Consider the following 13,679-nt stretch of genomic DNA (forward strand, 5'->3'; position numbering starts at 1 on the left):
AAAGTCGCAAGTTTGAAGTTAAACTTTTGACCTTTTGATCTCTGAGGATATCAAACTTGTGTAGCTGAGGGTGTTTGTAGGCTCAGGTTCAGTTTATTCTTTGTATCCAGGACTAAGTTGATTAAACGGACGCACGTTTGCTTCGTTTCCGTCTGCAGGCCAAACACAAGCGCTACCTCGGCCACTCGCCTCATGTGACCAACATCCGCTTCTCCCACGACGACAAATACGTGATCAGCACAGGAGGAGACGACTGCAGGTAACCCGATCACCGATCAATAACACAACCATGCACTCAGGAGAGATTAAACTAATAAAACTGTTTTTATTCTCTCTGACTACAAAGACAAGATGCTGCGACGGGCGCATGAACCTTGGTTTTCACACGTGTGTCTTTATTGATGGTTTCGGAGTCAAACACCTTCTAAACAGATTCTTACAGCAGTTACAGTCTCACCTGTTTTCCACCTGTTTTTGCTGTGAGCCTGTAAATGTAATTCAAAGTGCTCACTGTTAAAATATCTTCTAAGATTAGGAAAGTTATGACTTGTATCCAACACTTCTGTTCGTGTTTAAGAGATTTCAGGTAAAGTTTAAATAGGGGCGGGCTTTACGTTTGCGTAATACCGATCTGCACCACAAGGTGGTGCAACAAGCCCATCGATGTTTTTTTAACCAGTTTAAACTTCGTGTTTAAAGCAGAAGAAACTGGGACTAAAAGGAAGTTAAAGCGCAGCGGTCGCAGGGGCAACGCTGCCCCCTGGTGGACAAAGTCTTTGTTACAGTTTGCAGAAGTTGACAACACAAAATTCCTTGAATGCCTGTTTGTGTGTTTCAGTGTGTTTGTGTGGAAATGTCTGTAAACACTCGGATCCACAGCGCCTTAAACAGACCACAAGTGGATCCAGAGGGAGTCGAACCCACAACCGGCCCGAGCCTCCAACGCCACGTGAGCCAGACTGCGACTAACCCTCCACGACGGACGGATGCATGGACGTGAACACAAAGCCTCGGGAGAACCCGCGGACTCTATCAGCTGATGTTTACATGTTTGTCGTTTTCTTTTTTGGTCACATGGTGAAAAAAACATTAAAATTTGTGCAAACAGGTTCATAAAGTGAGGGAGCGCACAGCTGTAAACCAATCAAACGACAGACCCCTCCCTCACTTTGGTCAACCACACGCTCAGATTTGCACGTCAGTGCGCCCCCTGCAGGGCTCAGCGGGAACCTTCCTGATGGATCACATGACTCAGAGGATCCATCAGCTGGTATCTGACCAAAACCCACAGGATGACCTTGTTGGACGGTTTCTGCCACCTGCTGTTACCCATAAGGCCTTGCGTTGGGTCGTCGCAGTGGTTTGAACATTTAAGACATTCCAGTCGGCTCAAAGCTGCTGCTTCCACAAAACTGAGCAGAAATCAGAGTTTAAGGCAGCTCTAACTGAGCCGCGCTGAAGGTAATTAAAACGGCTTCAAACGAACGTACGGAGGCCCACAAGTGTCACACGAGAACTATTTCTCGGTAACCTGAAGATACTCGGTTACATTCAGGGGTTATTTTGGCAATAAGTCATTTACGATAAAATTCACACGCATCTGTCAAAGTTTCAAAGGAAACAGAAACTATAAAAAGAGACGTTAAAGTTAAATTAGGAGGAATAAACGCAAAGACACAAACGGCACAGCAAACGAAATTAAAATGTCATTAAATTAAAGAAAAAGAAAAGACTAAACTAAAAGATTTATTACATCGCTCTGTTTTCTTTTCTTTGAGGTGGATTCATTTTTATCTTCAAGTAAAACACAAAAGTCTTTGTTTATATAAAAACGAAACACCGACATGAAGCAAAATAAAAACTACGAGAAACAAAATGAAATCACCACGGGGGGGTCAAAGGTCATCCTGGTACATTGCTCTGGTTTCTGTTTGGTTTTGATGCAATCAGCATCTTATTACGTGTTGTTGAAATGAGCCGATTCGAGCGGGCGTTCTGGTCAAACTAAGATTTCTTTATGCAGAAAACAGAAACGTTAAACTGCTTTATAATAAAAAATAATCGAATGCAGTTTCATATTTACAGAAACTTTGTGAAGTTTGTCTGAAAAAACAAAAAGTCTCACGGTCACGTTTCATGTCAGCGCCTTCACTGCATCTGTGGTTGGACATCGTCACACTTAAGTGCCTTTCCGGATCTTTCTACCTGTGTTTGTTTCTTTTGGACGAGGTTCATATGCTTGATTTATTTGTTTTTAATCCATAATTGAACTCGTGTTTTCTTTTTTGTACTCTGTCTGGTGCTACACTGAGAATGTTCATCCAAAAATGGACGTTTAAAAAAAGAAGCTTTTTGCTTTGCTGCTGCTTTTTGTTTGAAAGACGTGAAACATCCAAAGCTTCGTGATCGTACCAACACGCAGGAAGAGATATTTGGAGACGTGTTCATGTTTCTCGGAGCGTGGACGAGTCTGTGTGTCGGATTATTAACGTGTAACTGTCGTGAAACGTGTCAAAGAGTCTGTGTGTGTAACCATGAACGAAAAAAAACCTGTGAGAAACCAACCGACTGCTGACTTGTTTATCCACACACACACACACACACACACACACACACACACACACACACACACACACAGTATTGACCCTCAAAGCTGAATATAGATGGATATGTAGCTCCTTAGCAGCTTATAAAGTTTTGCATATAAAAATATATTACGTAGTTTTTGCTCTGTCAAATTGTATCTCGCCCCTGCAGCGGTCTATCCTTCAAGCTCTCGCACGTGTTGATAGCCCGGATCTTGTTCTTACTGTTCAGCTGACTCCTCAGGACTTGCCCCTCTGCAGGTACTTGGTGGTTGCAGCTTTCCTAGCGGCCTCTTCATGGTTCCCATTCGCCTGTGGGATCCCCAGGTACTTGTAGCCAGTGTTGCCAACTTAGCGACTTTGTCGCTATATTTAGCGAGTTTTCAGACTATGGGCTCAAAATGTGGTCATAAATATTTTGTACTTGTAAATCGGTTTTGTACTTGCAGATTTGTGTGTGTAAAAAAGATTTGTGTGTGGACTTAGCCAAAAAACCCTGCAAGTTACAAGTACGAATTTTGACCCCATTTTCCTTCCTTTCATCTGATTGGTCAATGTCATGTCAATCACAAATGTAACAATCCAATCAGAGAACAGAGGTCTGGCTGTCGGAGGGGCGCTTTTTTTGAACTGCAGGTCTTTGAAGGGAATAAATGCCCTTTTACATGCCAACCCAGCGTTTTCCTTCATCACCACGAAGGAAAACAGTCTGTGGTCGTCCGAGTTTGGTGATTTTTGTGTCACAGGTCTACATGTTTAATACAGGGACTTCCACAGCCTTTTCAACAGCGCTGCGGACCGCGGGGTGGGGGCGGGCAGTGTTTTGGAAATGACAGTCTTCATTACAGTCTTCGTTATGAATTAGCATACATGTTTTTATTGAACATTTGAAGAACCAGCAAAAAAAACAAACTCTTGTAGTTCACATAAAGTCAGAGATAAAAACAACAAGGGGCAGGTGCATCTAGTGCAGGTAGAGCTGCTGCAAAAACCCACAGAGCCCAGCAGCCAGCAACAAATTCTGGATCCTTTGCTTTTAGTTAGCATTAGCAGCACATGCTGCGTCCGATGTGAAAGGACCTTTATGCTGCGCACTGTGACTCACAGCAATGGTCCTGGGTCAGCCCTGACTTTGTGTTAAACTAATCCTAAAGTAATAATAGTATTTCTAACCACTGATATAGCACAACTTTATCCTTTCAACAGCTGCTGAAAGTTAGGGGACCTAGCTGCTATCGGATATTTATATAGAGATTACCCTTCAAGGACCTGCAGTTCAAAAAAGCGACCCTCCGACAGCCAAACCCATCTGTCCTCTGATTGGATTGTTTAATTTGTGATTGACATGACATTGACCAATCAGCTTAAAGGAAGAAAAATAGGGTCAAAATTCGTACTTGTAACTTGCAGGGGATTTTTTGGGCTAAGTCCACACACAAATCTTTTTTACAAGTACAAAACCGATTTACAAGTACAAAATATTTATGACCACATTTTGAGCCCATATCAGACCCCTTAGCGACTTTGTTTCTAAAAAAAAGTCGCTAAAAAGGACGTGAAAGCACGTATCGCTTTTACTCTCAACAAGCAGCGGGTGCTGTAACGCAGTCAGTTCTTCTTTTACTCTTATGCTGTTTTGTGGATCACAAGGTTTAAAACTACTTATAAACACACACACACAAAGTAACTCCACCAGGGTCACTTTTGCCGGTCCAAGCCCGGGTAAAGGAGCAGGGTTGGAATTGTGACATTAAGAAAAAACAATAATTGCTAAAAGAAATTTAATTTGTAGTTCTAAATAAACTCTAAATGCATTTAGGACGTTTTTTACTCACTTTATGTCTCTTCCGCGATGTTATTTCTCTCTCCAACAACGTAGGTTACAATTAGATTAGCATGACCTATTATGCAAATTAGGCGTTGACGTCATTTAGCGACTTCTAGCGACTTTTAGGACAACCAATAGCGATTTTCCTTACTGAGGAGTTGGCAACACTGCTTGTAGCTGTCCTGTATGTCTGCAATGTTGGCTTCTGGTAGTTTGAGCCCCTCGGCTCTGAACCGCGGTAAAGTGAGCCGTCATTTGTGAGCCGCGGTCAAGCCAGCCGTCTCCTATCCGCCGCATAAATTTCCTTGCGCTTTTACACCAGTCTTTACGGTAGCGCCTTTTCGCTTTATATCCTGATTGAAAGCCTAGACTCGAACAGTCACACGCACACGCGCGCACACAAATTACAATGGAACAGCCCAATACAGCCATCGTGACAGTCTGGTTGCATATTCAAAAATTCATTAAAAATCATTCTTAAAAGTCGATGCCAAGCTTTCAACACAATCCTCTTCTCGGACACCTACTTTACCTCTGGGCCAGGTTTTACCCAGATTTACTTTAAATAGATCATTTCGTGTCACCTACCATTACAATTCATTCCAATTGCCCTTGTTTGTTACAGTTTTGTCTGAATGCTTAAACCCTAACTGTGATTCCTGTAGCACAATCTCTAAAACTATTCAGACTTATAGCAAAACCACTCACTGAGTTTGCAAAACTAAAAGCACAAAAACTGCTTTGCACTCAGTTTGCAATTTTGTAACACACACTTTGCAAAACTGTAGGCACAATTCACTGCACAACACTCAATTACCAAATTTCCAACACACTCCTAGCAAAAGCATACACATGTATGGCTATCATTAACACTAACTTGCCAACTGTCTGGCACACTTTCACATGTGAAAACTTTTTTAGATAATTAGTTCACTTTGCAATCAGCCTAAGCACTATAATACAGGTAAGCTGTGTGTGCGGAGTACAATGGAGGGAGCAGAAAGAGTGAGAAGTAGAGGAGGCCGAGGAAGAGGACGTGGAGGTGAAGAAGTAGGATGAAGAGGACGACAAGGACAAGGAGGAGCAAGAGGAAGACAAGGAGGGGGCAGAGGAAGGGTAGGAAGAGTAAGAAATAGAATCACTGATGACATCAGAGCTACAATAGTGGACCATGTAATCAACCGTGGAATGACCCTGAGGGAAGCTGGCCAACGGGTCCAGCCTAACTCGAGCCGCTACACTGTAGCAAGCTAAGGACATCTTGAAATGAGAATCGGTGAGTACAGTCACTTCGCACAAAGACTTGTAGCACTGCCGTATGCCAATGAGAAACACACCAATACCATTGATGTAAAAATACTGAAATTGTTACTTTACAGAATTGCTAGATGACCAGATGCTGGGGCAGAGGAAGCATGTTCACTGCAGACCAAGTAACCCATATAGTCATTATGGCGATTGCAAATAATCCTATACTTGGAAATAAACACTTGTGTTTGTTTTGATGTGTTTGAATAAACACCAGTACTTGAAGTTTGGATCCCTCTATGCTTATGGATCTATGACAGAAGTATGAGCCCAAACTGACATAGCCTACCTTGTGCACAGAGGAAGCAAAAGCCAGATGTGTTTTGTATTCATACCATCAGTGTGCAGTTGGCGCATTGTGTGCTTAGTAGATGATGGCTTGTGTGTACTGTTTGATACGGAAACACCATTTTTACAAAGGTGTGGAGAGTTAATCTAGCTGTGTTTGCTTTTGCAAGAGAACTACAATGTTTTGATGATTGGGTGACAGGTTTTCTTATTTGTGTGAAGAGTTTTGCAAAATTAGCCAATAGTTACAAAAAATGTGCTTAAGCAATCAGAAAAAACTGTAATGTGAGGTATACATTCGTCATGTTTCCTGTTTTAAGAGTCTGTTTTCCTTTCTCATGTTCAAGTCTTGGGTGTACCCCTTAATATTTTATCTCATACTGCTGGTCGCCATCATGTTCAGGTCTGTAGTAGTGTTGACATAGTCACAGTAATATTAATAACAGTCGTATTTTAGTCTCGCCCATTTCAGGATTAATTACAGTTATTGTAACCTATTGCTTTTGCCTTGTTGTATGTTCAAGTTTCTTCCATCAGCCACAATAAAGGGCTCTTTTTTAGTTCATCACAGTTTTGTTGTCCTCTATGTCCTGCTCTTTAGTCTGCTTTTAAATTACATCATCTCACCCGCTGTATAGTAAGTAAAACATATTCCATTCTAAACCTTGCGGTAATCTTTAGGAACATATTTTTAAAAACTGAAACAAATTGAAAAATATTTTTTCAGAAGACTATTTGTAGTGGATTCATCTTATCAATGAAGTAGAGTTTCTGAGCAAATATAGATGTCTATGTTGTTGTTGGACCTCAACTATTCAGGATGATTTTTAATCAATTTCTGAAATTTCCATAATTGTATTGACTGTATTGGGCTGTTCCATTGTAATTTGTGTGCGCGCGTGCGCGTGGGATATAAAGCGAAAAGGCGCTACCGTAAAGACTGGTGTAAAAGCGCAAGGAAATTTATGCGGCGGATAGGAGGCGGCTGGCTTGACCGCGGCTCACAAATGACGGCTCACTTTACCGCGGTGGCTCAGACTACCTTCCTTCTCTTTGTTATCATCCGACTACACACTGCTGTAAATCCTGGCGATGTGGATCAGTGAATCGAGGTCTCGTTCACTATTGGCATACAGCTTGATGTCATCCATGTACAGGAGGTGGCTGACAACTATAAATATATAAATATATATATGTATATGTGTGTATATATATTCCAAGAACCGAACTGTGAATTTTGTGTGTTGTTGCACCCCTAATATATATAAATAAAAAGGGGAGCTGGACTATATATATAAAATATATTTATATATCCGATCAATAATAAGACTCTTTATTCTACAGTATATCCTATATTTATTCTCTATCGTACCGTCTTCTCTTCTTTCCTACCACATATTTAGCTTGTTAGCATTAGCTGTTAATGCTAACAGTTACTTTTTGACCCTTTACCTCCTGCCAACACTTTATCTACTGTTTTTTAATCTCCTATCAATAATTTGTTCCCGAACCCTCCCTGCGTTGAGTCATTTCTTATCATCGTCCATTATCGTGAGCTCTTATGAATCAGGGATCCACTCCCCGTGTAAATGTCATGGACAGTCATGAAGGGTGGAGCCTATCGCAGCTGTCTGAGGGGGAGAGGTGGTGTACACTGGACAGGTCACCAGTTTATTTTAGGTAATTAATGGGGATGATATGCATAAAGGATTATAAGGAATAGAAGTGAAAGATTGATTAGGAAGTCATGATAATAAAAACATGGGGGGTAAAAGTGGTGAGGGGATGATGCAGGTTTACAGACTCTTCATCAGCAGGAGGGAGGAGGACGCGCTCTGACGTCAGAGAGACTCGAGCTGGAAAACAGACCTGATCTGATCCAGATTAAACCTGCGAAGAGTTCAAAGTTTCTTTCTCTCCTGTGAGCCGTCTGCTGACTGCAGTCACACCTGGTCTCAGGTGGTGATAACTCAGCCCGTTCAAGAGCACAAACTTTCTTCACTTTCACACAGACAGGTCTGACTAGTGTTTTCATTAGACTCAACCAGAGCTCATCCAAGGTCTGTCCCAGAGACAGACTTCAGAGAGCACAGGAGTCGTTCTTCCACAAACACGGGAATCATCCGGGACATGATTTTATGCAACCAACGATGCGTAAGAAAAACAAAGCCTGTAAATGTAAAACTTTAATCAGTAATCGATCATTTAGTCATCAAACCTGAAAGTGTTGGAGGAGCCAGTTCAGGAGCAGCTTCAGCCTCACCCACAGACAACCTGCTGTGGACGCTCATTTCTGCCACCTTCATCTTAATGTTGATGAGTCACAATCACAAGTTCATCAGTTTATTTTATTTGAATATTTAATTTGAATTCAAATATAACCCAGCAAATTTTATTTTACTACATATTTAATGTTATAATTATAACATAATTTTCTTTGTGACTGAATGAATATTAAAGATTAAATTTGCAGAGTATTTATAAATATGGGCTGGGTTTAAATTGTCTTCATTTCTAATCATGATTTAAAACCCTTTTAAAGTGCAACTTGATCCAGCTCATCACCAAAGAATCTTGATTTCTCACGAGTATAAAAATATTGTACTTCTTATGCTCCTGTGTGCATTTAGTTCTACATTCAACACATCAAACTGCTGGGAATTTTACTTTTTTTTTTTTAAAGTTACTTTCCTTTGTTCCTCTCGTTTGAGCATAAACGGGCTTCCGTATTTAACAAGCAACAGGAAGTGACGGACTGACGAGGAGGCGGGGCTTTCGTCTAGAAGCTTTATTGATAATTGTTTACATCTCACAATGCATTCCACAAACACGGCTCCCAGCTGGAAGCTTTTTATCGTCACAATTGAAGTATGAAGTTTATCATTCACAATTATACTTGCATAACAAACAAATGCTTGAAGGTTTCCCAAAAGTCACATCAAGTTGCAACTTTATTAAGATGACGGCTCCACAGACAGAATGCTTACTTTAATCCCATGGATGGTTCTTTTTAATCTTTTTAAATATTTTCTGATGTTGATGAATGTAAACGTTCCTTCCAGAGTTTGTCACTAGACGGCTGCGATGACGTGGAAATAACGACTTTTATGTAATTAATGTGTTTAAATCGTCCGGCAAAGATTTCTAGATGTTTCTAACTAGAGTTACTCAGAAGCGATGAAGATTTTAAAAGGTAGTACGACCCTCCTCCCTCCCCCCGCTGCCTCATCAGGAGTCAAAGACGTCGTTCGTGAATCCGTCGTTCGTCACATCGAGGCGAAACCGGCGTACCGAGGAACGAGCTCCAAGCTTCAGGGACACGACAGGAAATCACAAAAATACACCGAAAATCAGCGAGAATATTCAGACCAAAAGAAACAAAAACAGAGGCGCCGCCGGCCGCTCGCGCTCGTCGACCGCAGCCGACGCAAAAACGAACCCTTCAGCTGGAAAACCTAAAGTCAAAAACAGAAAACGGATCCCCCGAACCCGGCCGAGGAGCAGCCGACCTCCCACAGCGCGCCGGGTGGAGGGAGCGAGGGTTCGCTCAAGATCCAAATGCGTTTCTTCAAGCGCAGAAACAAACATTTCAAAACTCGACTTTAAAAAGAAAAATCAAACGGGGGAGGGGGACGTGAAAAATCATCGCGCCGACCTCGGAGTCGTCACACGGCTGCAACTTTCCCAGAAAACAAAAACATAAAAGGAATTCTGAACTGGAAAAAAATGTTTTATTATTTTGACAAATGCAGTTGGAAGGGCTGCGTCCACGCCAAACCCCTCCCCCTCCTCCAGCCTTCCTTCATATCCACCCCGTCTCCCCTCACCCACCCACACACCCCCATCCTTCAATCAAATCATCTGGCTCAGGACTTCCTGAATCCAACTCCCACTTCCTGTTTCCGTCACTCTGTCTTGCGTTTCATCCCGGGCACCTTCGCCTGGATCCTGTGAACGAATCAGAGAACAGACGAGCCGTCAGCACGAGAACGAGACAGAAACGCAAACATCAAAGTGGCCGTTAAAGATCAGGCGTCTGGGCGTGAAACAATCAGGTTAAAACGTTTTAATGTTTTGTGTATAATTATGTGGGAATCTCTTTAGTGCAGCACAGACTGATCCCATGGAGGAGTCACACAGCTGATTCAGACTGCAGCTGAGGGGAGTTCACTCTTTACTTCACAGCACGGAGGAAGTCAGCAAAGGTTTGGAGGGAGCGAATCGATGTGTCCGAGTACTCCGATTACATTGTTCTCCCGTCAGTCTCAGAGACTGAGCTGGGAAACTAACGTGAGCCTCACTAAGAGCAGCCCTGCTGCCTGAAATATTCCTGGATGTATTTGTTGGATTTGATCTGACACAGTTAAGAAAAACGTTTAAGTCGCGCCTTCAGCAGAAACCATGTGACCATCAGTCTTATTGATACGACAACATCAGCAGAAATAAAACTGGAGATAGTGGACGAGTGCATCCACAACTCCAATAATCATGAACAGTGAGCTGACAGCAGCTCCGAGGGCTCACGTTTAATTGGTTAGATTTAAAACTGCACTTGTCTCAGTCTGCTCTGCAGCTTCTCCTAGATATGAAACTACCGACGTCTTCAAGAATACAACACGGCCGCCGCGAGGCCCCCCGCGAGCCGGGCCCCGCCGCGAGCCGCGAGGCCCCCGCCGCGAGCCGCGAGGCCCCCGCCGCGAGCCGCGAGGACCCCGCCGCGAGCCGCGAGGACCCCGCCGCGAGCCGCGAGGACCCCGCCGTGAGCCGCGAGGCCGACCACAGCAGACACTTAATTTAAAAACAGTGGCTTTGTTGGCTTTGACAACAGGAAGTTGCTGTTTTGCTGCTCACTTACTTTCCAACGACGTCTTTGATCTGGTTGTTGACGAGAGCCAGGTAATGGTCGATCTGAGCCTGAAACACACACACACATTAAAACTAGAACGAGCACCTCCATCATCGACGTGCTTTCTGTATTTAACAGTAAAATAACAAAAACAAGTAGAGAACATCTTTACTGGCTGTGGTTTATTTCCCAGCAGTCCATCAAGCACCCTCAAACCTGCAGACAGAAAGGTGCATTGTGGGTAAAATGAGCCCTCACCTGGTGCTTTTCATAGATGATCGGGCAGCTGAAGACTGCGATCACACCTGCAGGAGGAGAAGAGGAGGCGGCTGAGTGTGCTTCGTGTTACTCGAGTATTTTTATGTAAATGAACCTCAAACTGCACTTTAACAAACCGACTTCCTGTTAACAACGTTACATTTATCTGTGATTTGACTCCAAAGGATTTCGTTTTGGTCATTTGATGAAGACAGACAAAATCGACCAGTGCAAGTTCCTAAAATCTCCACCAGATGGAGTCAAAGGGAGACAACACACAGACCTCCACCCTAAGACTGGTGACATCATCGCCCCCGCTGTGACTCACCCAGAATAAGAAGAGTGAGGCCGTTGAACAAGGCGCCGACGTAGGTCAGGATCCACATCAACACGGCAAACTAAGAGAAGAAGAAGAGACGAGTCAGCGGAGGCTCGAGAACTTCATGAGTAAAACTAAAGGTTCATCCAGCTCAACTGTGACTTTGTTTCTGATTTCATATTCACAGGAATCAGGGAACAGTGGTTTAACACACTGAAGGGTCAAAGGTTAGGAGGTGGAGTCTGTGTTTGTGAAGCTGTGATGTAAGCGGATGCAGTTAAAGCGTGCCATCTCAGGCTGCAGGCTCACTGAAACACGTGTGACATTTAGCTGCTGCGGTGGGAAAAACTCGGGACAACAACAGGAAGTTGGAGCAGAGGCAGAAGAATAGCGGGGGTATCCCAGAATGCACCCTGTCTGTGAGACATTCCTGAGGCTTGAAGCGGCTCCTGGGGGGATTAAAACTATCAGTTTTTTTACCCTCTAAGGGAATCTCGGCGGCGCGTCTGCCCGCTGAGCTGCAGATCTGTATTTGGACAGCAGGCCGGGGGGTGGGAGGGGCTCAGCGAGGCGACGACAGCCCCCGACAGCTGCAGCGCCGCCTGAACGCTGACCTGCACTCGCAGTAAGCCAGTGCAGGTGCCGCTCATTAACACAGCCTCAAAAAGCACGAGCCCGTGTGCGCACGCGGACGCAGCGCCCGCGTCATGCGGGGGGAGCTGTGGGCGGAGCTACGGGACACTTGCAGAGAAACACGAGCCTTCAAACTCACCTTGATGGAGTCGACCAGGTCTTCGACCAGGAACACGCGTCTCAGGTCACCGATGGTCTTGTTGAGCTTGGCCAGAACCATGTCGCTGTACTTGTGGACCATGTCTTCAGACAGCGCCACCTCCTGGTCCAGATACTGCCTGCAGGGCACAGCAGAGGTCAACACTGTAAAGATATGCTGCAGTTCCTCTAGCGTCCAGCAGAGGCAGCGGGGAGTCTGTGTTTTGGCACTATAGATCCTTTCCCCTTCATACAGACATTTATGACTCACCCTTTTAAACTTAATGCTTCACGTATGCATTATTAGGGGCGTGGCTTGTCGACATTTGAACCACTTTAGTGCCACTTAAGACATTTACAATATATTTTCCCACATTTTTCTTTTATATCGATGATTAGTTTGAATTTTTATAGAAAAATATAACATCCAAGTTCAACTTCAAAACCAGTAAAACCAGTCTCTGTATCAAAAAAACGTCACGTTCTCTGGTCGTATGAATGGTGGACGCTCGAACTCGCTGCTCAAGAACAAACTGATGAAGTCAGTCAGGCTGTTTTCACGTCGTTACGATAAATAACTCGGCGTTCCCGTCCCTCACCGCTCTGCACCTGCCAAGTCATTCAACTCCAATCTATGAATGCCGAAGCTTCATCTCCTCCTCGCTCACAGCTGAAAGCTCCTCCCGTTTCTCCTCCTGCTGGTTAAATCCCCTCAGGAGGATTTTCCTGGCATTTTAAAACAAACCTTTATTTCCTGTTTTGTTTGATCAAAGATCTGCTTCGTTTTATCTCGTCGAGACAGATTTTATGGAAACTCAGTGCCGATGAAACTGCTCGAGCTTTTCCAGCAGCTCAGAACAGATTTGTTGTTTTTATTAATGACCTTTGACCCTAAAACCGAAGAGGCCAGAGCATCTACTGCAGCTCTGGGTCGACACTGTGTGTCCTTCACTACAGGGAGGTGCTGCAGGTCTCCAACCAGCTTAATTTGCCCTCAGCAGCTCCCGTGGACACACGACTCACCGTCTGACACTTTGACATTTTTCAAGAAAACATGGAAAAATAATCAAACTCTGCTAATGTAGAGGCGACTTTATGGACTTCAACCTCTGACAACTCTGCAGACGGGCGGTACTCACTTGAATGGGTGTCCCTCATCTGACTTCTGGATGGCCTGCAGGATGCCTTTGTATATCCTGAAGCAGATTGTGACTGAGAGCAGGGCCAGGCAGATGTAGGAGCACACGCTCACGATGCTGCACACCGTCAGGGAGAGGAGCAGCAGCAGGGCGGCGCCGAACACCACGCCCGTGGTCTTCACATCACGCCAGTAGAGGAGATCCACCACTGCAGCGGGAAGAGCAGCAAAAACCGTCATAGGAGAAGAAACAGTTTGTGTGGTTAGATATTGTAACTAACGATCTGCACGGTGATGCTGTCCTGCTCTCCCCTCAGACCTCCTGCTCCAAAGGTGAA

General features: G+C 44.1%; 2 protein-coding genes across 13 annotated transcripts in view; one reads left to right on the plus strand and one right to left on the minus strand.

The window, feature by feature from the left end:
• LOC113034728 (echinoderm microtubule-associated protein-like 6) overlaps positions 1-2,560 on the plus strand; it is a 66,652-nt gene extending 64,092 nt beyond the window's left edge. For all 4 annotated transcript variants that reach the window (XM_026189689.1, XM_026189691.1, XM_026189692.1 and 1 more), the window contains 2 exons: positions 159-259; positions 839-2,560. In XM_026189689.1, coding sequence (XP_026045474.1) covers positions 159-259; positions 839-863 — 126 coding nt within the window. In that variant the 3' untranslated portion in view covers positions 864-2,560. The remainder of the gene's footprint in view (positions 1-158; positions 260-838) is intronic.
• Positions 2,561-8,782: 6,222 nt separating this feature from the next.
• The window catches only part of LOC113035437 (reticulon-1-A-like), a 33,542-nt gene continuing 28,645 nt past the window's right edge, over positions 8,783-13,679 (minus strand). For all 9 annotated transcript variants that reach the window (XM_026190996.1, XM_026190997.1, XM_026190998.1 and 6 more), the window contains 6 exons: positions 13,343-13,550; positions 12,205-12,343; positions 11,442-11,511; positions 11,114-11,160; positions 10,865-10,923; positions 8,783-9,957 (listed from right to left, as the gene is read on the minus strand). In XM_026190996.1, coding sequence (XP_026046781.1) covers positions 9,915-9,957; positions 10,865-10,923; positions 11,114-11,160; positions 11,442-11,511; positions 12,205-12,343; positions 13,343-13,550 — 566 coding nt within the window. In that variant the 3' untranslated portion in view covers positions 8,783-9,914. The remainder of the gene's footprint in view (positions 9,958-10,864; positions 10,924-11,113; positions 11,161-11,441; positions 11,512-12,204; positions 12,344-13,342; positions 13,551-13,679) is intronic.

This window comes from Astatotilapia calliptera, chromosome 13 (assembly GCF_900246225.1).
Source record: "Astatotilapia calliptera chromosome 13, fAstCal1.2, whole genome shotgun sequence".
Lineage (NCBI taxonomy): Eukaryota > Metazoa > Chordata > Actinopteri > Cichliformes > Cichlidae > Astatotilapia > Astatotilapia calliptera.